The sequence below is a fragment of the Aedes albopictus genome, chromosome 1 (assembly GCF_035046485.1).
Source record: "Aedes albopictus strain Foshan chromosome 1, AalbF5, whole genome shotgun sequence".
In the NCBI taxonomy this organism is placed as follows: domain Eukaryota; kingdom Metazoa; phylum Arthropoda; class Insecta; order Diptera; family Culicidae; genus Aedes; species Aedes albopictus.
Genome location: NC_085136.1, coordinates 271,865,934 through 271,890,794, shown reverse-complemented (window position 1 = coordinate 271,890,794; position 24,861 = coordinate 271,865,934). Strand labels below are relative to the sequence as shown.

The 24,861-nt window shown below is 44.9% G+C and overlaps 2 protein-coding genes across 5 annotated transcripts in view; one reads left to right on the top strand and one right to left on the bottom strand.

Moving 5' to 3' along the window:
* The window catches only part of LOC109401002 (ras-related and estrogen-regulated growth inhibitor), a 321,248-nt gene that overhangs the window by 211,422 nt on the left and 84,965 nt on the right, over positions 1–24,861 (bottom strand). The window lies entirely within an intron of this gene.
* On the top strand, positions 10,721–15,300 carry LOC134285626 (uncharacterized). The gene is made up of 2 exons (XM_062846772.1): positions 10,721–15,215; positions 15,275–15,300. Exon 1 carries the CDS (start codon positions 11,001–11,003, stop codon positions 14,772–14,774), a length of 3,774 nt encoding a protein of 1,257 aa, XP_062702756.1. The 5' UTR covers positions 10,721–11,000; the 3' UTR covers positions 14,775–15,215; positions 15,275–15,300.

The following is a 24,861-nucleotide window of genomic DNA, read 5'->3' as shown; positions in this document are numbered from 1 at the left end:
TCGCATAATTACGTACTGCGATGGTTGTACGACTTCGCTTGGTATTTTTCTTAATATGTCAGTTCATCTCGCATTGGTGTACAAACGGAATCGCATAAAAGTATAAATAAACTCTCTAAAATGTGCATACAAACTCGCATAAGCTAGAATCGTTAACGTTGGCAATAGGGCTGTGCATCCTGACCGTTTATCGGTATCGGCAAAACGTAATTCATCTCATATCGGTATCGGCGATATATCGGATTTGACATTATCGATATCGTATCGATATCCGATAACTTCATTAAAGGGAAGTACACAAAAAATGACGATGTTTTGTGTCATTTGCATAATAAATGTGCTTCAAATGAACATTTGGATTTAATATTGGTGCGTAAATAGTGAATTTCATAAAAATATATTACAAAGTCTGACCTAATAATCAAATTAATCGTAAATATCGGGAATAATTCAGTAACAAATTTTTAAAACGACGTATAATCAATGGTGTAGCATTGATTTTACGTCGTTTTCAAAATTCGTTCCTGAATTAGCCTTTATCGGTATCATTTTATATCGGTTTGAGCAATATCGGATATCGTATCGATAAATTTGATCCGATAATATCGATATTATCGATAATATCGATAAATGCACAGCCCTAGTTGGCAATATTAAGATGTAATACGTGATAACAATGAAAGAGGTGCTCTTGGATTGATAAAAAGCAATAAAAAAGTGAGCAGTCATCATTATGGTGACAAAACAAGTTACAAAGTCATCATTTTTGTTTTGTTGACCCGATAATTAACAATGGGTTGTGCTAGCAAGAGAGGGGTAGTGATAACTGTGCGGGAAAGCACACTTCATCATTTTGAGCTCCGGATAGCCTGCCGAGCACGTACAACGCAGGAAAACCAAATGCATTCCAACAAACACTGAGGTGAGTTCGAATGTCATGACAATTAGCCAGTGTGTTTCATAAGCAGTGTTTGGTGTTAAGTGTGAAGTGTGGCTCGATAATCCAAAGGCTATTAATTCGATACTGAGATGACAATTCTTAAGAATTGCTTTTTTTCGAATATTAGGTATTAAGTCGCATAAGATGATATTACTTCACTCTTTGGCGAGCGTTCGTGCGAGACAGTCGCAACTTTACGTTCGTCCGGTTTGTCTCCCGATTCTATCCAGTTCGGTGGCTTTTTCCAAAGTGCTAGTTTTCCGAGTGATCAAGTGTTGAAGTGATTATCCCTAGTGGGACGAGTGCGGTTGGCTAGGCCACAATTTTTGCCGCAAAAGTTCGTTTGGTTTGAGTAAAGTTCACGTTTTCATTATATCACGTGGCGCATTGTCCAATTATCGAGCACAGCAGTGCAGCACCCCCCGCACACCGCGCCGCTCGCGCGGCCGTGATCGGCTTCTTCCAGTGAGTACCCAAGCTCATCGTCGTCGACAGCAGCAGCCCACCGAGAGAAGAGCAGAGAGCGTTCAACCGCCGCACACCAGCGCAGCGTCGGGCGCTCAGCAGCAGCTCGCTTCCTCCCTGCGCCGATCGCTTGGACCTGTCGTCGTCGAGCCTGTGGCTAAACAGAGTGCACAAAGATAAGTACATAAAGTTTCCTCTCGTTGTTCCCCCCTCTCCACTGACTCTTTGATTAGATTTAATTTTATACATAAGCAGTTTTTTCTCACTTTTCCTGTAGCGTTAATTTTGTCGTTCAAATCAGCAAGGATCTGACTAAGCGGTATTCTTCCGTTGTCTCCATTGACATGGTCGGTACAGCTAAGCTTCGGGTGACAGTAGGCGACCGAAAACACGCTAATGAGATTGTGGCCTGCGAGTTGTTTACACTTGAGTACTTCGTTTACCTTCCGAGCGCGTCGATAGAGATTTCGGGGAAGGTCGCCGACGCATCTTTGACCTGCGAAACGATCATGCAAGGCTGTGGTCGTTTCCATAATCCTTCTCTACCTCCTGTCCAGATACTGGATTGCCGGCAACTGCATTCGGTATCCCAGGAGGGCGAGAAGAAGGTTTACACACCATCTGAAGAATTTTCTGTGACCTTCTCCGGATCTGCATTACCAGATCTGCTGGTGATTGGCAAACTTCGGCTACCTGTGAGGCTGTATGTACCGAAGGTAATGAATTGCATCAATTGCAAGCAGCTGGGCCACACCGCTCAGTACTGCAGCAATAAACCTCGCTGTGCAACATGCGGGAAGAGACATGTGGACGGTGCGTGTAAAACGCCGCCCAAGTGTGTTTATTGTGGCAGCGACCGTCCACATGATCTGATTGATTGCCCAAGGTACAGCAGAAAAAACATCAAAAACGATCGTTGCAGCAGCGATCACGGCGAAGCTACGCCGAAATGCTGAAAAAAGCTGCTCCGACCGTTGAATCCCGTAACATCTACTCGTCTTTATCTCTTGATGATCAGGGCTCTGACTCTGAGGTCGGGGACGGGGTTCCCTTTGTTTTCAAGGGTGAAACGAGGAAACGGATGAGGCTCCAGAGACCCACCAAAAAACCTCGGAATCTGCCTAGCAGCGACCCCCAACCCACCATGACAAATTTCAAGAGTGGTAAGAAAGTCACAAAACGTTCCCCTCCGGGATTCAAAATCCAGGACGAACGAGACTTTCCATCACTCCCGGGAACATCTAAAATCCCAGATGTCCCACGTTTTTCGAATTCTCAACCGGAAAGACAGCATTCGGAGCACCAGGATCAACCTCATGGTGCGCCATTGTTTACGCTCTCTGGCATCGTAGACATCATCCTCAGCTTCTTCAATGCTTCAGATTCCGTGAAGAACATTGTAAAAGGACTTCTTCCTTGTGTGACCCCTCTTTTGAAGCAGTTGGCTTCTAAAATGCCCCTCCTTGCGACAATCGTATCTTTCGATGGCTAATTTAACCACCGAGGTCGAAGATACGATTTCGGTTCTACACTGGAACTGTCGTAGTATTACACCGAAATTAGACGTTTTTAAATTTTTAGTTAACAATTTACAATGCGATGTTTTTGCACTATCCGAAACATGGCTGACACCTGATGTAACCTTACCTTTTCCCGATTATAATATCATTCGCCTTGATCGATCCGACTCGTACGGAGGGGTGCTTCTAGGGATCAAGAAGCAGCACTCATTTTACAGAGTCGATTTTCATCCGATGACAGGCATTGAAGCCGTCGCATGTGAGGTGACTATCCGAGGTAAAACCCTCAGTGTTGCCTCCATATATCTTCCTCCGAGAACTGTGATATCTCGCAGGGATCTCGCCCACATCTGCTCGGTTATGCCCGAGCCTCGGTTGCTCATGGGAGATTTCAACTCCCATGGAACAGGCTGGGGGGAACTGTACGATGACAGCCGTTCAACGTTGATATATGACCTCTGCGACGACTTCAACATGACAATTTTGAATACCGGAGAAGTTACACGAGTGGCACCTCCAGCTCAAGATGGCAGCCCTAGAAACAGCCGATTAGACCTCTCAATCTGTTCGAGCTCACTATCGCTGGAGTGTACATGGAAGGTTATCCAGGATCCCCATGGTAGTGATCATCTGCCGATTGTTGTTTCTATTTCCAATGGGTCACATCAACCTCCATCTATCGACATCGCCTACGATCTCACCAAGCACATTGACTGGGAGAAGTACGCAGAAGCAATTATCGACGGTGAGCAATCGGTAGAAGTCCTTCCACCGCGGGAAGAGTATCAGTTTCTATCAGAACTGATCATCAGTAGCGCGCTTCAGGCACAACGTCGACCAGTGCCAGGTCCGTCGGTTCGCAGGAAACCCCCCAATCCGTGGTGGGATAGTGAGTGTACAGAAATCTATCGCGAGAAATCCGCGGCGTTCAAAGAGTTTCGGAAACGCGGTTCGGTCGAAAACTTCAAGCGGTTCGCTTCCCTTGAAAGCAAGTTCAAGAACTTGATCAAGGCGAAGAAAAGCGGTTACTGGCGTCGGTTCGTCGAGGGTTTGTCGCGCGAGACTTCGATGAGAACTCTTTGGAACGTCGGTAGAAGAATGCGTAACGCGTCGTCGGTCAACGAGGATCGAGAAAGCTCTCCTCGGTGGATTCTCAAGTTCGCAAAAAAAGTTTGTCCAGATTCCGTACCCGTGGAGCGAATAATTCGTGATGTTTCCGAGGATAGGGACGACATGGATAGGCCATTTTCGATGGTTGAATTCTCACTTGCTCTTCTTTCATGTAACAATTCCGCTCCAGGAATGGATCGAATCAAGTTCAACTTGCTTAAAAACCTCCCCGACGTCGCTAAGAGGCGCTTGTTGAACTTGTTCAATCAGTTCCTGGATAACAACATCGTTCCGGATGACTGGAGACAAGTGAGGGTGATAGCTGTTCAAAAACCCGGGAAACCCGCGTCGGATCATAATTCGTACCGTCCAATCGCGATGTTGTCTTGTCTACGGAAGCTGTTGGAGAAGATGATTCTCTTTCGACTGGACAAATGGGTTGAATCGAATGGCATGTTGTCAGATACACAGTTTGGTTTCCGCAGAGGCAAAGGTACGAACGACTGTCTTGCGTTGCTTTCTTCAGAAATTCAGCTTGCCTTTGCTCAAAAGCAGCAAATGGGCTCAGTGTTTTTGGATATTAAGGGGGCTTTTGATTCAGTTTGTGTCGATGTTCTTTCTGACAAACTACACGACAGTGGCCTTTCACCAATTCTGAACAACTTTTTGTATAATTTGCTGTTTGAGAAGCAGATGAGTTTCGCTCATGGCGACTTGACAGTTTCACGAATTAGCTACATGGGCCTCCCCCAGGGTTCATGTCTAAGCCCCCTTCTTTACAACTTTTATGTCAGAGACATAGATGATTGTCTCATGGAAAACTGCACGTTAAGGCAGCTTGCGGATGACTGTGTTGTCTCTGTAACGGGATCAATAGCAGTCGATCTGCAAGGACCACTACAGGATACTTTGGACAATTTGTCTACTTGGGCTCTCAAGCTGGGTATCGAGTTCTCTCCGGAGAAAACTGAGATGGTTGTCTTTTCTAAAAAACACAAACCGGCTAAGTTTCCGCTCGTTCTGATGGGTAAGACAATCACTCATAGCATGTCTTCACAATACCTCGGCGTCTGGTTCGATTCCAAATGCACCTGGGGGAAGCATATTGTGTATCTGATACAGAAATGCCAAAAACGAATTAACTTTATGCGAACTATTACCGGAACATGGTGGGGAGCACACCCGGAAGATCTGATCAGGCTGTACCAAACAACCATTCTATCGGTTTTAGAATACGGTAGCTTCTGTTTTCAATCCGCGGCGAAAACACACTTGCTGAAGCTTCAACGGGCTCAGTACCGTTGCCTTCGGATCGCGTTAGGTTGCATGAACTCGACTCACACAATGAGTTTAGAGGTACTTGCTGGTGTACAGCCTCTGACAGACCGCTTTGCGGAGTTGTCGTTCCGGTTCCTCATCCGATGCGAGGTTGTGAATCCGTTAGTCATAGAAAACTTCGAAAAGCTGCTCGAACAGAACCCTCAAACTCGTTTTATGAGTGTGTACTACTGGTACATGACACTGGAGGTAAGCCCAAATCCGGTTAACACCAATCGTGACAACTTCTCAGACTTCGACAGCTCCTCTGTGGATTTTGATCTCTCTATGAAGGATGAGATCACCGGTATACCGGAATCTTTTCGTTCCATATGTATTCCACAAATTTTTGCAAGTAAGTTCGGGCATGTTAGCGGGGCCAGACAGTTCTTCACAGATGGTTCCAAAACCAATGATTCGACTGGATTCGGTGTCTACAACGAATTTCATAGCGCCACCTTCATGCTTCAAAAGCCATGTTCGGTATACATTGCTGAGCTAGCGGCTATATACTTCACCTTAGAGTACATTCGCACTCTTCCACCTGAGCACTACTTCATTTTTACCGACAGTCTAAGCTCTCTGGAGGCTGTTCGGTCAATGAAACCGATGAAGCACTCAGCGTACTTCCTGAAAGGAATACGCCAAGTCTTGAGTGCTTTGTCCAAACGCTCATACATCATCACCATAGCTTGGGTCCCTTCACATTGCTCAATCCCGGGCAATGAGAAAGCGGACTCTCTGGCTAAGGTGGGCGCTAGCGAAGGCGATATTTACGAGCGTCAAATCGCCTTCGACGAATTTTTTGCATTGGCCCGTCAGGAGACCTTGATCAGCTGGCAACACAAATGGAGAGATGGAGAGATGGGTAGATGGTTGCATTCCATCATCCCACAGGTGTCGAAGAAGCCATGGTTCAAAGGGTTGGATTTGGGCCGCGATTTCATTCGTGTGATGTGTCGGCTGATGTCCAACCACTATTTGTTGAACGCACACACCTTCCGTATTGGGCTCTCAGAAAGCAATCTCTGTGTCTGTGGCGTGGCTTACCAGGATATCGAACATGTTGTGTGGGGATGCAATGAGTATCGTGAGGTCAGATCTGAGCTGCATGAAATTCTCCGGGTCCGAGGAAAACAACAGAAACCCGTTAGAGAAGTGTTGGCAGGACTTGATTTGGAATACATGAACCTGATTTACCAGTTTTTGAAACGTGTTGATGTCAGAGTTTGATGTAGTACGTTCCTTGTTTTCGTTGTCCGCCTTTTGGTTTTGTTGTTCGCCCCTGTCTGTCGTCACCCCCTTCCGTTTGTCCTCTTCTTGTCGTTTTCTACCGATAAAGTCCTTTCTTTTTGGTTCCGTTACAGATATGGACAATTTGTCCCATCAAAGTTTTAGTATAAGTTAGCAAATAATTTAGTTTTAAACCCATTAATCCGTCCTTCCCATTTTTTTTTTCTTCTTCAATCCTTAACCTCGAAACAGCCGCGAGTACTTCGGCTTCCCAAACTAACATAGTTTTAAGGCAGTAATAAATTGTAAAATTTAAAATCATTGTAAAAACAAAAGATTTCGGCTCAGTTATGCCCATGTGGCGCCCGAGCCTTCCAAATAAACGAATAAGTAAAAAAAAAAAAAAGATGATATTACGTCGCAATAGTTCACACCGTGCATCGCATAAGATATCGCTTCAAGTCATACAGCGTTATTATTTTTCCGTCAATGCACGTATAGCGCCTCTACTTTTGTACGCTTAAGGCTCTTTTACTGCATCTTATGCGATGTAATTTTAACGCATAAAGGTACGTATAACATGAACATAAACTTCATTATACGTGCAAATTGGTTGTCTGGGATGATTAATAATCGGTACATTCTAACTCACCACAAGGTTTGCTGAAATGTGCTTGGTTCACCCACGCTGTTGTGCGAATTTGGCAGACTATCTGAAGTTAAAAACGACGAATGTATTTCACTACAACTTTATCTGGTTAGCGCCACCCATTGCACAATGGTTCACGAAACAGATTTACAAGGAAAGCTGCATTCAGCGCCTTCAAATGATTTTTTAGACAAATATGGTCTTCTACAAAGTTGTTCTTAAAAATAAGGCCCTCTTTTCAATGTACATAACAATTAGTGTTGGCAACACGGGAACATCGCTTTTCAGCAGGGATCGATATTGGCCGAGTAACAGATCCCGTGACAGATAACTACAACGAAATGATTGGGGATAAGGGAAAACGTCAAACACTTTGAACAAACTGAAGACAGAACAAGTGGACAAACACGTTAAAATTTATCTTTTTCTCTTAAATTCTAATATTGGTTGAATTCGATTAAAACTTAAACTGTATACACTAATGTAAGTAAAAGATTTGAAGTTGAACTTAACATATATAAAAACTTAAAATACACTTATAGCTATTATCAACCTACATCTAATTGTTATCGTACGACGGGGAACATATGTACACGTGAGGACTAAAATTGTAAGTCTACAAACCTAAATCTAGCTTAAACCCTAACTAAATGCTAATATATTTTAGCTTGAAGCTTACTCAAACCCCAACACAAACGAGTTTGCTATAGGACAGTCCGAAATCGTCCCCGCTCCGGTAACAAACTTCAAGAATTTTATATTCTAACCTCAACTATCGTTGATCTGGACTAATCATTCGGCTCCGGAATGACAACAATGCCATCTGAGGCTGCGAGCAACGTTGGGGAAACGACGGAGGATAGAAATTGCCGCGCCTGCAATCAACCAGATGAAGCAGACAGTCAGATGGTTCAGTGTAATGGTTGCAGACACTGGTACCATTTTAGATGCGCTGCTGTCGGGGATAGTATCGCCAATGACAGCCGAATATATCTTTGTGGTTTCTGCTCCGCATCACCCGCTGCGTCAGTATCCCGATCAACAACGGCGAGCGCACGAGAGGCCAAGTTGAGGCTCGAAATGCAACGGCTGGCCGAGGAGAAGGAGCTACGGGCTAGATTGCTAGCGGAGAAAGAAAAGCAGGAAAGGGATATGAACGAAATGGCTATGCGACTGGAGAAGGAACGGAGGGACAAAGCAATCTCTGATATGATGGTACTGGAGAAGGAGTTTATCGACAAGAAGTACCAACTGTTGCAAGCCCGATTGGAAGAAGACGACGACGGAAGAAGCATTAGAAGTCACCGTAGTGCCGGTCATGGAGTGGACAAAGTTCGAGAGTGGATGAACACACAACCAGCAGTGACCCTGAGTACCAATCCTGGAGGAGTAGGCCCCACTGGACTCACGTCTACAGCAGCAAATGTCATCCACCCACCGTCAGCATCCACGATCACTAGGAACGGTGCCGGCCAGCCAGTGGCAGCTACGGATGAAATCTCCTGTGTAACCTCTTTCGCTCCTACGTTCAAGGACCTGATATCACCAGTGACGACGACCCACATCGGTTTGCCAGTTGAAACTTTAACATCATCTCCGAGCAACGTTCCGTCTGCACCATTGCAGCAATCCACACCGAGAAGTTCAGCAGCTAATGCGGCAGAGATTGCATCATCACTGCCATACTCAGTACCTGCAGGTTCGAGCATCCCAGGTCCAAGTGCTATTCAGGGTTTGTCTTATCCAAACGCAACAGTCTCGGTAAGTAACCGGCCAGGTGTAGCTGCAAATGAAGGTCATCCGTCTGGTGGCGTGGGCATTACGGGAACCCATCCCGGCATTAATTATAGTCGAGTTCCACATGCACTCACTCACACCAGTGTAGCCAACTATCAAGTGAATCCAACGATAGGTGCAATGCCTGTTAGTAGAGTTTCTGCTCCGGCATCCAATAATCCCCCCTGGTTAAATAGTGGTCCTGCCTATCCTAGTTTACTGCCAAGATACCCTCCGCACTCGACTCTTCCACAATATTGTTCTTCCTACTCCTTTGTGCCACCAAGTGTTGCGATCAACTCACAGAGTGGCCTTTCTCACACTTCCGCTGTACCTTCTGGTATGAATCGTGGTGCGTACAACATTCCCCCGTATCAACATCCAGGGATCAGTGTGACTAGTTACCAGACTCCCATCTTCTCGGTACCGCAACCATCTAGCATACAGTCACTGCCGCCACCTGGTCCCACTTCTCAGCAGTTGGCCGCCCGACATGTTGTACCCAAGGAACTTCCGACGTTCGCCGGTAATCCAGCAGATTGGCCTCTTTTCTGGAGCAGTTATGATACATCCACACAAATGTGTGGATACACTGATGCAGAAAACTTGATGCGGTTACAGCGGAGTCTGAAGGGTGATGCAAGGAAAGCCGTCAGCTGTTTCCTATTACATCCATCGAATGTTGCCGAGGTGATGAACACGCTGCACTCACTCTACGGTCGTCCAGATGCTATAATCTACACGCTACTTAACGAAGTACGAGCGACTCCGGCTCCAAAACCTGATAAACTGGAGACCCTGATCAACTTTGGACTTGCTGTGAGAAACCTTTGTGTACATCTTGTGGGCACTAGACAGGAGATGCACTTGGCGAACCCGGTTCTGTTGCAAGAGCTTGTAGAGAAGTTACCTGCAAACATCAAGCTCGATTGGGCGCTCTACAAACAACGCGTGCTGGTGGCGGATCTCCGAGCTTTTGCCGACTATATGAATGTGTTGGTCACAGCGGCTAGTAGTGTCACAACCATCGTTGCTGATTCCGGCTCGCAGAAAGCTGATCGGCTAAAGGGGAAGACAAAAGCATTTGTGAACCCCCACTCAACGGAGGATGCACGACAGGATTGGCGCAAAAAAGGAACGGTGTCAGGCCATTCGGCCGAAGGTCATTAGGCCGAAGGCCATTCGGCCGAAGGTCATTAGGCCGAATGGTCATTAGGCCGAATGGTCATTAGGCCGAATGGTCATTAGGCCGAATGGTCATCAGGCCGAATGGTCATTGGGTCTTCTTCTTGCCGTTACGTCCCCACTGAGACAAAGCCTGCTTCTCAGCTTATTAACTGAGAGCTTCCTCTGCAAATGACCATTTTGCATGTGTGTATCGTGTGACAGGCACAAAGATACTTTATTGATGCTGAATCTACTGATATTTTACCCATGAATTTTTCCTTCTTTTAAATATAGGCTGTTCTTTCTAGTATCATTGCTGAAATAGTTTTTGGCGCTGAAACTGCTGATGTTCAATTCATAAATTTTTCCTTCTTTAAAACATAGGCTATAGTTCCATTGTTAAACTAGTTTTTGTCAAAAATTGTTGGAAAAGGTAAAAACAACGGCTAACTTTCAATTCGTCCTGATGACCATTCTGCCTAATGACCTTCGGCCTAATGACCTTCGGCCTAATGACCCAGCATCAAAAGGAACAAGCTCCGGAGGCGATACGTCTGATGTCAGAGTAGACCGACCATGTGTAGTCTGCAAAACACCTGGGCACAAACCGAGAGACTGCGATTCGTTTAAACGTAAAGGCCTTGCCGATCGCTGGAAGGTCGCAAACGAGTTGCACCTGTGTAAAAGGTGTTTGTATCCGCATGGACGATGGCCGTGTAAGGCTTCGGCGTGTGGCGTGGATGGCTGTCAGCACCGGCATCACCGTCTTCTTCATCCAGGCGAACCACAAGCAGAAGGCACAAGAACCGTCACGGATACAATCATGGGAACGGTAGCTGTTCACCAACAGTTGCGCGATAAGATACTATTTCGCATAGTTCCAGTGTTGCTGCGCGCAAATGGAAAATCGGTGCAAACCTTTGCCTTCCTCGACAGTGGTTCCGATTCGACACTAGTGGAAAGTTCGATCGTGAAACAGCTAGGACTAGTTGGTCGGCCTGCTCCACTCTGTATGCAATGGACAAACGGAGTGAAACGAACAGAAACGGCGTCGCAAGAAGTTCAACTCTACATTTCCGGAATAGATTCAACGAAAAGCTTCGTACTGAATGGAGTTCACACAGTTCAAAGTCTGGACTTACCTCGACAGTCATTGAGATTTGAAGAGGTTGAAAGGGATTTTCCGCATCTCCGAGGGCTTCCTGTGAAGAGTTATGAAGACGCGTCACCGCGTATCCTAATAGGACTGGACAACGCTAAGGTTAAAAACACTTTGAAGCTGAGAGAAGGTAAACCCGACGAGCCAGTAGCTGCCAAAACAAGGATCGGTTGGGTTGTATTTGGACGAAATCGAGGTTCTGACGAAGATAATCCTCATCGTGTTCTCCACTGCTGTAGCCGATCCAGTGATCACGATAACGAACTGCACGAACTAGTGAAAGATTTCTTTCGTGTTGAAGGAACAGGAGTATCATCGCCTAACGCTCTTGACTCAGCCGACGACCGTCGCGCTCGGGAAATCCTCGAGGCCACTACAGTTCGTACTCCGGGTGGGCGGTTCCAGACGGGACTCTTATGGAAATACGACCAGCTGCAATTTCCCGACAGTAGGCCCATGGCGGAGCGTCGTCTACACTGCCTGGAGAAACGGTTGCAGAAATCACCGGAACTGTATGACAACGTGAAGAAACAGATCGTCGCATATCAGGAAAAGGGCTATGCGTATGTAGCCACAGAACAAGAGCTAGCCGAAGCGGATCCACAGCGCGTGTGGTACTTACCATTGGGAGTCGTCGTCCATCCAAAGAAGCCGGAAAAAGTGAGAGTAGTTTGGGATGCGGCTGCGACAGTCCGAGGCGTTTCTCTCAATTCCGTGTTACTAAAAGGACCTGATTTGCTAACATCTCTCCCGGCGGTACTTAGTCGATATCGCCAGAGACAGGTGGCCATCGGTGCGGATATAAGAGAGATGTTCCACCAAGTATTGATTCGCCCGGAAGATCGTCACGCGCAACGGTTCCTGTGGCGGGACAGTCCTTCGCTTCCAATACAAGTCTTTGTTATGGATGTGGCTACATTCGGATCGTCGTGCTCTCCGTGTTCACTGCAATTCGTGAAAAATTTGAACGCGGAAGAACAAGCGGATGAATTTCCGAAGGCGGCCGAGGCGGTGAAGACAAGCCACTACGTCGATGACTATTTGGACAGCGTGGATACAGTCGACGAAGCAGTGCAACTAGCGGAAGATGTAAAAACCGTTCACGCCAGAGGAGGGTTTGAAATTCGGCACTGGCTGTCAAATTCATCGGAAGTAATCGAGCGAATCGGAGAATGCAGCAGTGAATCAAGTAAATGTTTCCTGAAGGATAAGTGCAGCGGCACAGAACGCATATTGGGAATGACTTGGCAACCAACGGAGGATGTTTTGTCGTTTTCAATTCAACTACGTGCTAATCTGCAGTCTTTGATAACCGAAGCTGTAGTTCCGACGAAACGGGAGGCCTTGAGTCTCGTAATGAGCGTCTTCGATCCTTTGGGATTGGTAGCTGTGGTTCTGGTTCATGGGAAAGTGCTGCTTCAGGATGTGTGGAGAGCCGGCGTCGATTGGGACGAGACCATTCCGACGAATCTGCTCGTCCGCTGGAAAGAATGGATTCAGACGTTGAAACAGCTTGAAGTCATTAGAATTCCTCGTTGCTATTTCTCTGGCTACGGTCAGCAATCGTATGATTCGCTGGAATTACACATATTCGTCGACGCCAGTGAATCAGCATATGCAGCTTGCGCGTATTTCCGAGTGGTAGACTACGGCGTAGTTCGTTGTTGTCTTGTGACGGCGAAGACAAAAGTCTCTCCACTTAAACCGCTATCCATTCCACGGCTTGAGCTGCAAGCTGCAGTGATGGGAGCACGCCTTATGAAAAGTGTCATTTCTAACCACACACTGAAGATACACCGAAAAGTGCTCTGGAGCGATTCCACTACGGTGCTTTCTTGGTTGAGATCCGATCCTCGGCGCCACACGCAGTTCGTGGGATTCAGAATCGGAGAGATCTTGGAAACTACGGACGTCGAAGATTGGAGATGGGTCCCGACGAAATGTAACGTCGCAGACGAAGCCACCAAATGGGGAACCGGGCCCAACATTGAATCAAATAGCCGGTGGTTCAAAGGGCCAAAGTTCCTTTACGAGCAAGAAGATTACTGGCCTCGGCGTGAACTACCGTTAATCGAGTCAACAGAGGAATTGCGAATTGTGAATGTGCAGGCTCATGTCAGCGTAGATCAAGTAGTCAACTTCCAGCGGTTTTCGAAGTGGGAGCGGTTAATACGTACTTTCGCATTCGTTCGACGCTTCTACGAAAACTGTCAGCGGAGGACAAGGAATGCGCCAACATATTCTACCTCACACTTTAGTTCCGAAGAACTGAAGAATGCGGAGTTCGCTGTCTGGAGATTGGTTCAGCTAGAAACATATCCGGACGAATTTGGCTTGCTGCTGAGAAACTGCCATATCCAACCGGCACAACAGCAGAAAGTCAAGAAAAGTAGTCCACTCTACACCAACGCTCCAATGATCGGTGAAGGAGGACTCATTCGCATGGAACGTCGTATGCGACACGCAGAATGGATTTCCAACGACGTGCAGTTTCCAGTGATTCTCCCAAAAACCAACTATGTGACATTTCTTCTGGTCGATTGGTATCACCGCAAATTCAGACATGCAAATGGAGAAACTGTCGCGAATGAAGTTGTGCAGAAATACTCTATTCCGGCACTACGAGTATTAGTGAGGTCCGTTCGTGCTCGCTGTAACTGGTGTCGTGTCTACAGGGCGAAACCGCAAACGCCACCAATGGGACCCTTACCAGCTGTACGGCTAACCCCGTACGTACGTCCTTTCTCCTTTGTCGGGTTGGACTATTTCGGGCCAATTACAGTGAGGATTGGCCGAAGCAATGCAAAACGATGGGTAGCACTCTTCACATGCTTGACGGTTCGTGCGATACATTTGGAGTTAACTATGAGTCTTTCCACTGAGGCTTGTAAACTGGCCATCCGGCGCTTCATTGCGCGTAGAGGAGCACCGACCGAAATTTATTCCGACCAAGGCACGAACTTCCAAGGAGCCAGTCGGGAACTTCAAGAAGAGATCGCCGTCATCAATGACTCTCTTGCGGGAACTTTTACGAACGCAACGACGCAGTGGAAATTCAATCCTCCTTATCCTCCTTGTTCGGCCCGTCAAAGCGGCTCTAAATTCCACAGGGGTGAGCAGAAATCCGGACGACGAAACATTGATGACGGTATTAGCAGAGGTAGAGGGTATGGTGAACACTCGCCCACTAACATATATGGCGTTGGAGAATCCGGAGCAGGAAGCCCTAACTCCGAACCATTTCCTGCTCTTGAGTTCTTCCGGTGTACATCAACCAGCAGTGTCAGCAGCGGACCCTCGCATGGCGTTACGATCAAACTGGAATCTGGCACGCTCGATGTTGGATCGGTTTTGGGCCCGGTGGATCCAAGAATACTTACCGGTTATCTCGAGGCAAACCAAATGGTTCGGCAATGTCAGAACCTTGGAAGTCGGTGATCTGGTGATCATAGTACAAGATAACATCCGGAACAGTTGGACAAGAGGGAAGGTGGTCCGCGTTTATCCTGGAAAGGATGGCCGCGTTCGCAAAGCAGACATACAAACTTCTGCGGGTATAGTTCAACGGCCGACGACCCTGCTCGCTGTCCTACATGTTCAAGAGCCTGATCAGTGTATAGCAGAAGAAACTTCGTGCAATACGGGCGGGGGCGTGTTGGCAACACGGGAACATCGCTTTTCAGCAGGGATCGATATTGGCCGAGTGACAGATCCCGTGACAGACAACTACAACGAAATGATTGGGGATAAGGGAAAACGTCAAACACTTAGAACAAACTGAAGACAGAACAAGTGGACAAACACGTTAAAATTTATCTCTTTTCTCTTAAATTCTAATATTGGTTGAATTCGATTAAAACTTAAACTGTATACACTAATGTAAGTAAAAGATTTGAAGTTGAACTTAACATATATAAAAACTTAAAATACACTTATAGCTATTATCAACCTACATCTAATTGTTTATCAACCTACATCTAATTGTTATCGTACGACGGGGAACCAAACTTTTTTATTTGCAACAATATCTTTATCCCTTCTTCGGGAAAGTTGTAGATCTATTTATTAATTTTGAGCAAGTTTGCTGAAGACACTTTTTATGTACCTTTAAAATTGAACGATCTAGAGATATTTTTCTGAAAAAGCTTAGGGTGGTTCAAGAAAAACCGGTTTTCTGGCTTTAACTTTTTCAGTTTCGATTTTTCAACAAAGTCGCTCAAGAAACACTTGTAGAGCATTTGAAGAAGCGTCGTTTCGTGCGCTGAGATGGTTGTTATCTCTTTTGGTTCAATAGTTACAGGTGTTTTTTCTAAAAAAAACATGTTTTTTTGAAAAGGTGATATGACTGATTGGGCCAAACATAAAAATATCTTTGGCCCGCATTCAAAAGAAGAAACTTTGTTATAAAACATATCAAAAAATTAGAGGGGTGTTATTTTTGTTACTCAAATAAAAAATACTTGAAAAGTGCCTATTTTTTCAAGAAAATCATCAATATCTTTTGAACGGAATGACGTAGCAACATTTTCAGCGCACGAAAATGTGCGTTTTTGGAAGCTCTAAAAGTGGTTCTTGCAAATAAAAAAGTTTGGTTAACAATTTCTTTGAAAATATGGACCACCCTAATTTTCATGCACATTTTAAAGAGGGCCTTATTATTAGGGACAACTTTGTGGAAGGCCATATTTGCCTATAAACTCATTTGAAGGCGTTGAATGCATCTTTCCTCGTAAATCTGTTTCGTGTATCGCTGTGCAATGGTGTTTAATGCGGCGTCCGGGTGTTTCAGAGGCGTTCCAGGAGATGTCAGGGAACTACATGGGGTTCAGGGGGTTTCAAAAGCGTTCCAAAGGAGCTCCAAGGACTTCATGGGGTTTTACTCAAGAGGTTACAAGAGGTCCCAGGGGGTTCCTGTGAGTGTCAGGGGCGTTACATGGGATTTCAGAGGCATTCAGGGGATTTGAGGGGCGTTCCATACGCATTTCTGGGGTATTATAGAGGGTGTCAGAGATGTTCCATGAGAGGATCCTGGGAATTTCAGGGAGTTTCAGGTGTGTTGCTGGAGTGTTCTAGAAGTTGCCAATGAAGAAGTTTCATGAGCGTTTCATAGAATTTTAGAGGTTCCAGGAGCACTCCTGGGGTTCAAAAAGGATTTTAAAAGTGATCCCGGACACTAGGGGTTTGCGGAGGGTTCCAGAGAGTCCCAACGGCGTTCCAGTGATGTTTCATGAGACTTCCAGATGTTTTAGATACGTCACAGTAGTATTTCAGGGGGCTCCCTGGAGTTTCAGGAGTGTTCAAGAGGTGTACGAAAGGGCACTAAGAGGCAAGTTGAGAATCCTGAGAGGATTCTCCACAGAATCCTGAGAGGATTCTCCACAGAATCCTGAGAGGATTCTCCACAGAATCCTGAGAGGATTCTCCACAGAATCCTGAGAGGATTCTCCACAGAATCCCGAGAGGATTCTCCACAGAATCCTGAGAGGATTCTCCACAGAATCCTGAGAGGATTCTCCACAGAATCCTGAGAGGATTCTCCACAGAATCCTGAGAGGATTCTCCACAGAATCCTGAGAGGATTCTCCACAGAATCCTGAGAGGATTCTCCACAGAATCCTGAGAGGATTCTCCACAGAATCTTGAGAGGATTCTCCACAGAATCCTGAGAGGATTCTCCACAGAATCCTGAGAGGATTCTCCACAGAATCCTGAGAGGATTCTCCACAGAATCCTGAGAGGATTCTCCACAGAATCCTGAGAGGATTCTCCACAGAATCCTGAGAGGATTCTCCACAGAATCCTGAGAGGATTCTCCACAGAATCCTGAGAGGATTCTCCACAGAATCCTGAGAGGATTCTCCACAGAATCCTGAGAGGATTCTCCACAGAATCCTGAGAGGATTCTCCACAGAATCCTGAGAGGATTCTCCACAGAATCCTGAGAGGATTCTCCACAGAATCCTGAGAGGATTCTCCACAGAATCCTGAGAGGATTCTCCACAGAATCCTGAGAGGATTCTCCACAGAATCCTGAGAGGATTCTCCACAGAATCCTGAGAGGATTCTCCACAGAATCCTGAGAGGATTCTCCACAGAATCCTGAGAGGATTCTCCACAGAATCCTGAGAGGATTCTCCACAGAATCCTGAGAGGATTCTCCACAGAATCCTGAGAGGATTCTCCACAGAATCCTGAGAGGATTCTCCACAGAATCCTGAGAGGATTCTCCACAGAATCCTGAGAGGATTCTCCACAGAATCCTGAGAGGATTCTCCACAGAATCCTGAGAGGATTCTCCACAGAATCCTGAGAGGATTCTCCACAGAATCCTGAGAGGATTCTCCACAGAATCCTGAGAGGATTCTCCACAGAATCCTGAGAGGATTCTCCACAGAATCCTGAGAGGATTCTCCACAGAATCCTGAGAGGATTCTCCACAGAATCCTGAGAGGATTCTCCACAGAATCCTGAGAAGATTCTCCACAGAATCCTGAGAGGATTCTCCACAGAATCTTGAGAGGATTCTCCACAGAATCCTGAGAGGATTCTCCACAGAATCCTGAGAGGATTCTCCACAGAATCCTGAGAGGATTCTCCACAGAATCCTGAGAGGATTCTCCACAGAATCCTGAGAGGATTCTCCACAGAATCCTGAGAGGATTCTCCACAGAATCCTGAGAGGATTCTCCACAGAATCCTGAGAGGATTCTCCACAGAATCCTGAGAGGATTCTCCACAGAATCCTGAGAGGATTCTCCACAGAATACTGAGAAGATTCTCCACAGAATCCTGAGAGGATTCTCCACAGAATCCTGAGAGGATTCTCCACAGAATCCTGAGAGGATTCTCCACAGAATCCTGAGAGGATTCTCCACAGAATCCTGAGAGGATTCTCCACAGAATCCTGAGAGGATTCTTCACAGAATCCTGAGATGATTTTCTACAGAACCCTGAGAGGATTCTCTACAGAATCCTGAGAGGATTCTCTACAGAATCCTGAGAGGATTCTCCACAGAATCCTGAGAGGATTCTCCACAGAATACCGAGAGGATTCTCCACAGAATCCTGAGAGGATTCTCCACAGAATCCTGAGAGGATTCTCCACAGAATCCTGAGAGGATTCTCCACAGAATCCTGAGAGGATTCTCCATAGAATCCTGAGAGGATTCTCCACAGAATCTTGAGAGGATTCTCCACAAAATCCTGAGAGGATTCTCCACAAAATCCTGAGAGGATTCTCCACAAAATCCTGAGAGGATTCTCCACAGAATCCTGAGAGGATTCTCCACAGAATCCTGAGAGGATTCTCCACAGAATCCTGAGAGGATTCTCCACAGAATCCTGAGAGGATTCTCCACAGAATCCTGAGAGGATTCTCCACAGAATCCTGAGAGGATTCTCCACAGAATCCTGAGAGGATTCTCCACAGAATCCTGAGAGGATTCTCCACAGAATCCTGAGAGGATTCTCCACAGAATCCTGAGAGGATTCTCCACAGAATCCTGAGAGGATTCTCCACAGAATCCTGAGAGGATTCTCCACAGAATCCTGAGAGGATTCTCCACAGAATCCTGAGAGGATTCTCCACAGAATCCTGAGAGGATTCTCCACAGAATCCTGAGATGATTCTCCACAGAATCCTGAGAGGATTCTCCACAGAATCCTGAGAGGATTCTCCACAGAATCCTGAGAGGATTCTCCACAGAATCCTGAGAGGATTCTCCACAGAATCCTGAGAGGATTCTCCACAGAATCCTGAGAGGATTCTCCACAGAATCCTGAGAGGATTCTCCACAGAATCCTGAGAGGATTCTCCACAGAATCCTGAGAGGATTCTCCACAGAATCCTGAGAGGATTCTCCACAGAATCCTGAGAGGATTCTCCACAGAATCCTGAGAGGATTCTCCACAGAATCCTGAGAGGATTCTCCACAGAATCCTGAGAGGATTCTCCACAGAATCCTGAGAGGATTCTCCACAGAATTCTGAGAGGATTCTCCACAGAATCCTGACAGGATTCTTTACAGAATCCTGAGAGGATTCTCCACAGAATCTTGAGAGGATTCTCCACAGAATTTATTTATTTATTTATTTATTAGGAGGATTCTCCACAGAATCCTAGGAGGATTCTCCACAGAATCCTAGGAGGATTCTCAACAGAATCCTGAGAGGATTCTCCACAGAATCCTGAGAGGATTCTCCACAGAATCCTGAGAGGATTCTTCACAGAATCCTGAGAGGATTCTCCACAGAATCCTGAGAGGATTCTCCACAGAATCCTGAGAGGATTCTCCACAGAATCCTGAGAGGATTCTCCACAGAATCCTGAGAGGATTCTCCACAGAATCCTGAGAGGATTCTCCACAGAATCCTGAGAGGATTCTCCACAGAATCCTGAGAGGATTCTCCACAGAATCCTGAGAGGATTCTCCACAGAATCCTGAGAGGATTCTCCACAGAATCCTGAGAGGATTCTCCACAGAATCCTGAGAGGATTCTCCACAGAATCCTGAGAGAATTCTCCACAGAATCCTGAGAGGATTCTCCACAGAATCCTGAGAGGATTCTCCACAGAATCCTGAGAGGATTCTCTACAGAATCCTGAGTGGATTCTGAAAACATAAATGAGTATGTACACCAGTTTTCATAATAAGAGCGTATCGTTTAAGCAAAAAACGGCACCTGGTTTTATTTATTTTGCTCTTCTACAGAAGAGTTTTGAAAATCATGTTTTTTTTTATCAACTATAATATAATATCATACATAACATTTGTGAATTGCAAAAGAACGGGTGCCAGAAAGTGCTAGGCGAGAAAATGGATCAAATTTTCACCTTTTTGACTAGTGTTCAGTTACAATTCATGTTTAATTAAAAAATAAACTTTGTTTTCATTATTTTTTATTAAATGGCCACTTATTCTCAATAGACAGGTCATAGTAGAATACAAATCTGGTCTTCGATCTCTTAACGAAATGCGTCATATGGAATCAATTTCGTAAATTCCAACAGAAATCTCCATACACCAATAAACGCCAAGATTTATGCAATGCACTAGTAATGTTGTGTATCTATAACTGTTATGTTTAAAATTTGTTTATAAAAAGTCAAAAACAACTCAAATTAAAAGCTCACTATGCGTAGCATGTAATCATATGTTGATGCACCGTAAAGAATATATGTTCACAAAGATAATGTTTTTTATTTAACTCAGAGGAACTAAAGGAACTGAAGGAACTAAAGGAACTAAAGGAACTAAAGGAACTAAAGGAACTAAAGGAACTAAAGGAACTAAAGGAACTAAAGGAACTAAAGGAACTAAAGGAACTAAAGGAACTAAAGGAACTAAAGGAACTAAAGGAACTAAAGGAACTAAAGGAACTAAAGGAACTAAAGGAACTAAAGGAACTAAAGGAACTAAAGGAACTAAAGGAACTAAAGGAACTAAAGGAACTAAAGGAACTAAAGGAACTAAAGGAACTAAAGGAACTAAAGGAACTAAAGGAACTAAAGGAACTAAAGGAACTAAAGGAACTAAAGGAACTAAAGGAACTAAAGGAACTAAAGGAACTAAAGGAACTAAAGGAACTAAAGGAACTAAAGGAACTAAAGGAACTAAAGGAACTAAAGGAACTAAAGGAACTAAAGGAACTAAAGGAACTAAAGGAACTAAAGGAACTAAAGGAACTAAAGGAACTAAAGGAACTAAAGGAACTAAAGGAACTAAAGGAACTAAAGGAACTAAAGGAACTAAAGGAACTAAAGGAACTAAAGGAACTAAAGGAACTAAAGGAACTAAAGGAACTAAAGGAACTAAAGGAACTAAAGGAACTAAAGGAACTAAAGGAACTAAAGGAACTAAAGGAACTAAAGGAACTAAAGGAACCAAAGGAACTAAAGGAACTAAAGGAACTAAAGGAACTAAAGGAACTAAAGGAACTAAAGGAACTAAAGGAACTAAAGGAACTAAAGGAACTAAAGGAACTAAAGGAACTAAAGGAACTAAAGGAACTAAAGGAACTAAAGGAACTAAAGGAACTAAAGGAACTAAAGGAACTAAAGGAACTAAAGGAACTAAAGGAACTAAAGGAACTAAAGGAACTAAAGGAACTAAAGGAACTAAAGGAACTAAAGGAACTAAAGGAACTAAAGGAACTAAAGGAACTAAAGGAACTAAAGGAACTAAAGGAACTAAAGGAACTAAAGGAACTAAAGGAACTAAAGGAACTAAAGGAACTAAAGGAACTAAAGGAACTAAATGAACTAAAGGAACTAAAGGAACTAAAGGAACTACAGGAACTAAAGGAACTAAAGGAACTAAAGGAACTAAAGGAACTAAAGGAACTAAAGGAACTAAAGGAACTAAAGGAACTAAAGGAACTAAAGGAACTAAAGGAACTAAAGGTACAAAAGGAACTAAAGGTACAAAAGTAACTAAAGGATTTAACTATGTATTACGCATATGGTCCCTGTTGCTGGTATGTATCTGAGGTTCTCAACTCTCAGTTAGTTTGGATGATCTGCATTATCCTAATGGTGTCAGTGAGTGGTTTTTTGATTAAAGCACATAATGTAATGCCACATTTGATTGCTTAATCGAACAAAATTGCTCCTGTAGATTTGAAGGATTGAATTTCAGAACAGTTTGGAACACCTTGAACATCCCAAGATATGTATGCTGACAATATTGCTTGGCGGCGACGTGAGGGACATTTTTGACCTGCGGTGGCGTCATCAGCGTCACGTCGATGGAAACTTTTGACGGCGGCATGGATCAGCGTGGCCGAAATTTGACCATGAAGTCAACATTGGTGAAGCCAAGAAATCCACGAGGAACCCTCGAATGAATTTCCGGAGAAATTTCATTAAGAATTCCCAGAGGATTTTCAAGAGAAATTTCCGAAGGAATTCAAAAAGAATCCGCGAGGGATTTTCAGGTGGAATCTCCGAAGGAAGTGAAGGAGAACTCCCCGAAATAAGTTCAGAAAGAATCCACGAAGGAATTCCAGGAGGAATCCCTGAAGGATTTCCAATAAGAATCCACGAAGGAAGTCCAGAAGAACTCCCCGAAGTAAATCCAGGAGGAATCCACGAAAGAATCCCAGGAGGAATCTCCGAAGAAATTCCAATAGGAATCTCCGAAGGAAGTTTAGGAGAAATCTCCGAAGAATTTTCAGGCGAAATCCCCGAAGGAAGTCCAGGAGGGATCCCCGGAGGATTTCTAATGAGAATCCCCGAAGAAAGTCCAGAATAACTCGCCGAAGCTAATCCAGGAGGAATACACGAAAGAATTCCAGGAGGAATCTTCGAAAGAATTTCAATAGGAATCCCCGAAGGAAGTTCAGGAGGAATCCTCGAAAAATTTCCAGGTGAAATCCCCGTAGGATATCCAGGAGGAATCCCCAAAGGACTCCCAATAAGAATCCACGAAGGATGTCCAGAAGAACTCCCCGAAGCAAATCCAGGAGGAATCCACGAAAGAATAACAGAAGGAATCGCCGAAGGAATTCCAAAAGGATTCCCTGAAGGAAGTTCAGGAGGTGCCCCCGAAGAATTTCAAGGCGAAATCCCCGGATGAAGTTCCTGAAGTAAATTCAGGAGGAATCTACGTAAGAATTTCAGGAGGAATTTCCGAATGAATTTCAATAGGAATCCCCAAAGGAAGTTCAAGAGGAATCCCCGAAAAATTTGCAGGTGAAATCCCCGTTGGAATTCCAGGAGGAATACGTAAAGTACTTCTAATAAGAATCCCCAAAGGATATCCAACAGGATTCCCCAAAGGATTTTCAGCAGAAATCTGCGAATGAATCCCATGAACTCCGAAGGAAGTTCATGGTAGAATCCCTGAAGAATTTCCAGGTGAAATCCCCGGAGGAAGTCCAGGAGGAATCCCCGAAGTACTTCTAATAAGAATCCCCAAAAGGATTTCCGTCAGGAATCCCCAAAGGATTTCCAGCAGGAATCTGCGAAGGAATTCCATGAATTCCGAAGGAAGTTCAAGAGAAATCCCCGTAGAAATTTCAGGCGAAATCCCCGAAGGAAGTCCAGAAGGAATCCCCGAAGGACTTCCAATAAGAATCCTCGAAGGAAGTCCAGGCGGAATTCCCGAAGGAAGCCCAGAAAAATTTCCCGAAGCAAATCCAGGAGGAATCCACGAAGAAATTCTAGGATGAATTTCCGGAGGAATTCCAGGAGGAATCTTCGAAGGAATTCCATTAGGAATCCCCAAAGAAAGATCAGGAGGAATCCCCGAAGAATTTCTAGGCGAAATCCCCAAAGGAGCCCCAGGAGGAATCCCCGAATGACTTCTAATAAGAGTCCCCAAAGGCATTCCATGAAGAATTTTTGAAGAAAGTCCAGAAAAAATTCTCGGAGGGAACTCAAGAGGAACCTCCAAAGGATTTCCCGGAGAAATCTCCGAAAGATGTCCATGCGGTACCCCCGAAGGTAGTCCAGGAGAATTCTCCGAAGGAATTCCTGGAAAAATCTTGGAACGAATTCAAAGAAGAATCTTCGAAATAATTCTCGAAGGAATTCCAGGAGGAATCCCCGAAGAAACTGCAAAAGGAGTCACCGAAGGAACTCCAGGAGGAATCTTCGGAGAAATCATAGGAGACATCCCTAAAGGAATTCCAGAATAAATCCCCAAAGGAAGTCCAGGCAGAATTTCCGAAGGAAGTCCAGGAGGAATCTTCGAAGGAAGTCCGAGGAAACCCCGAAGGATTTCCAGAAGAAATCTCCGAAGGAATGTCATGAGGAATCTCCGAAGGAAGTCCAGAAGGAATTCTCAAAGGAACCTCCAATGGATTTCCAGCAGAAATCCCCGTAGAATTTCCAAGCGGTATCCCCGAAGGAATTCCAGGAAAAATCCTCTAAGGAATTCCAAGTGGGATGCCCGACGGACTTCTAGGAAGAATCCCCGGAGGAACTCCAGGAAGAATTCCCGAAGAATTTTCAGGAAGAACCTCCACAAGAGAGAATCCCCTAAGGAATTCAAGGAGAAATCACCGAAGGAATTCCTTGAGGAATCGCCGGAAAAATTCCAGTAGAATTCCCTGAAGGAATTCTAGAAAGAATCCTCGAAGGAATTCCAGGAGAAAATTCGAAGGAATTCCGCGATGAATCTTCGAAGGAATTCCGAGAAAAATCCCCGAAGGAATTCTAGGAAAAATCGTCACAGAAATTCCAGGAGGAACCCCTGAAGGAATTAAGAAGGAATCTCCGAAACAATTCCATTGATGAATTTCCGAAGGATTTCCTGGAGCAATCTCTGAAAAATTTTCATGAAAAATTCTGGAGGAATTCCTATAGAAACTCCATGAGAGATCCTAGAAGGAAATTCAGAGATATGCCTGATTAAAGTCCTAAAGAAATTCTTAAAGAACCTCCCTGAAGGTAGTTCTGTATCAATTCAGGAAGAAACTTCTTTAGAAAACTTTGATGTAACTCATGGAGGCATCATTGAGTCCTCCTGGAAAAATCTCCGAAAGAACTTCAGGAGCGATCTTTGGAAAAACACCTGGGAGA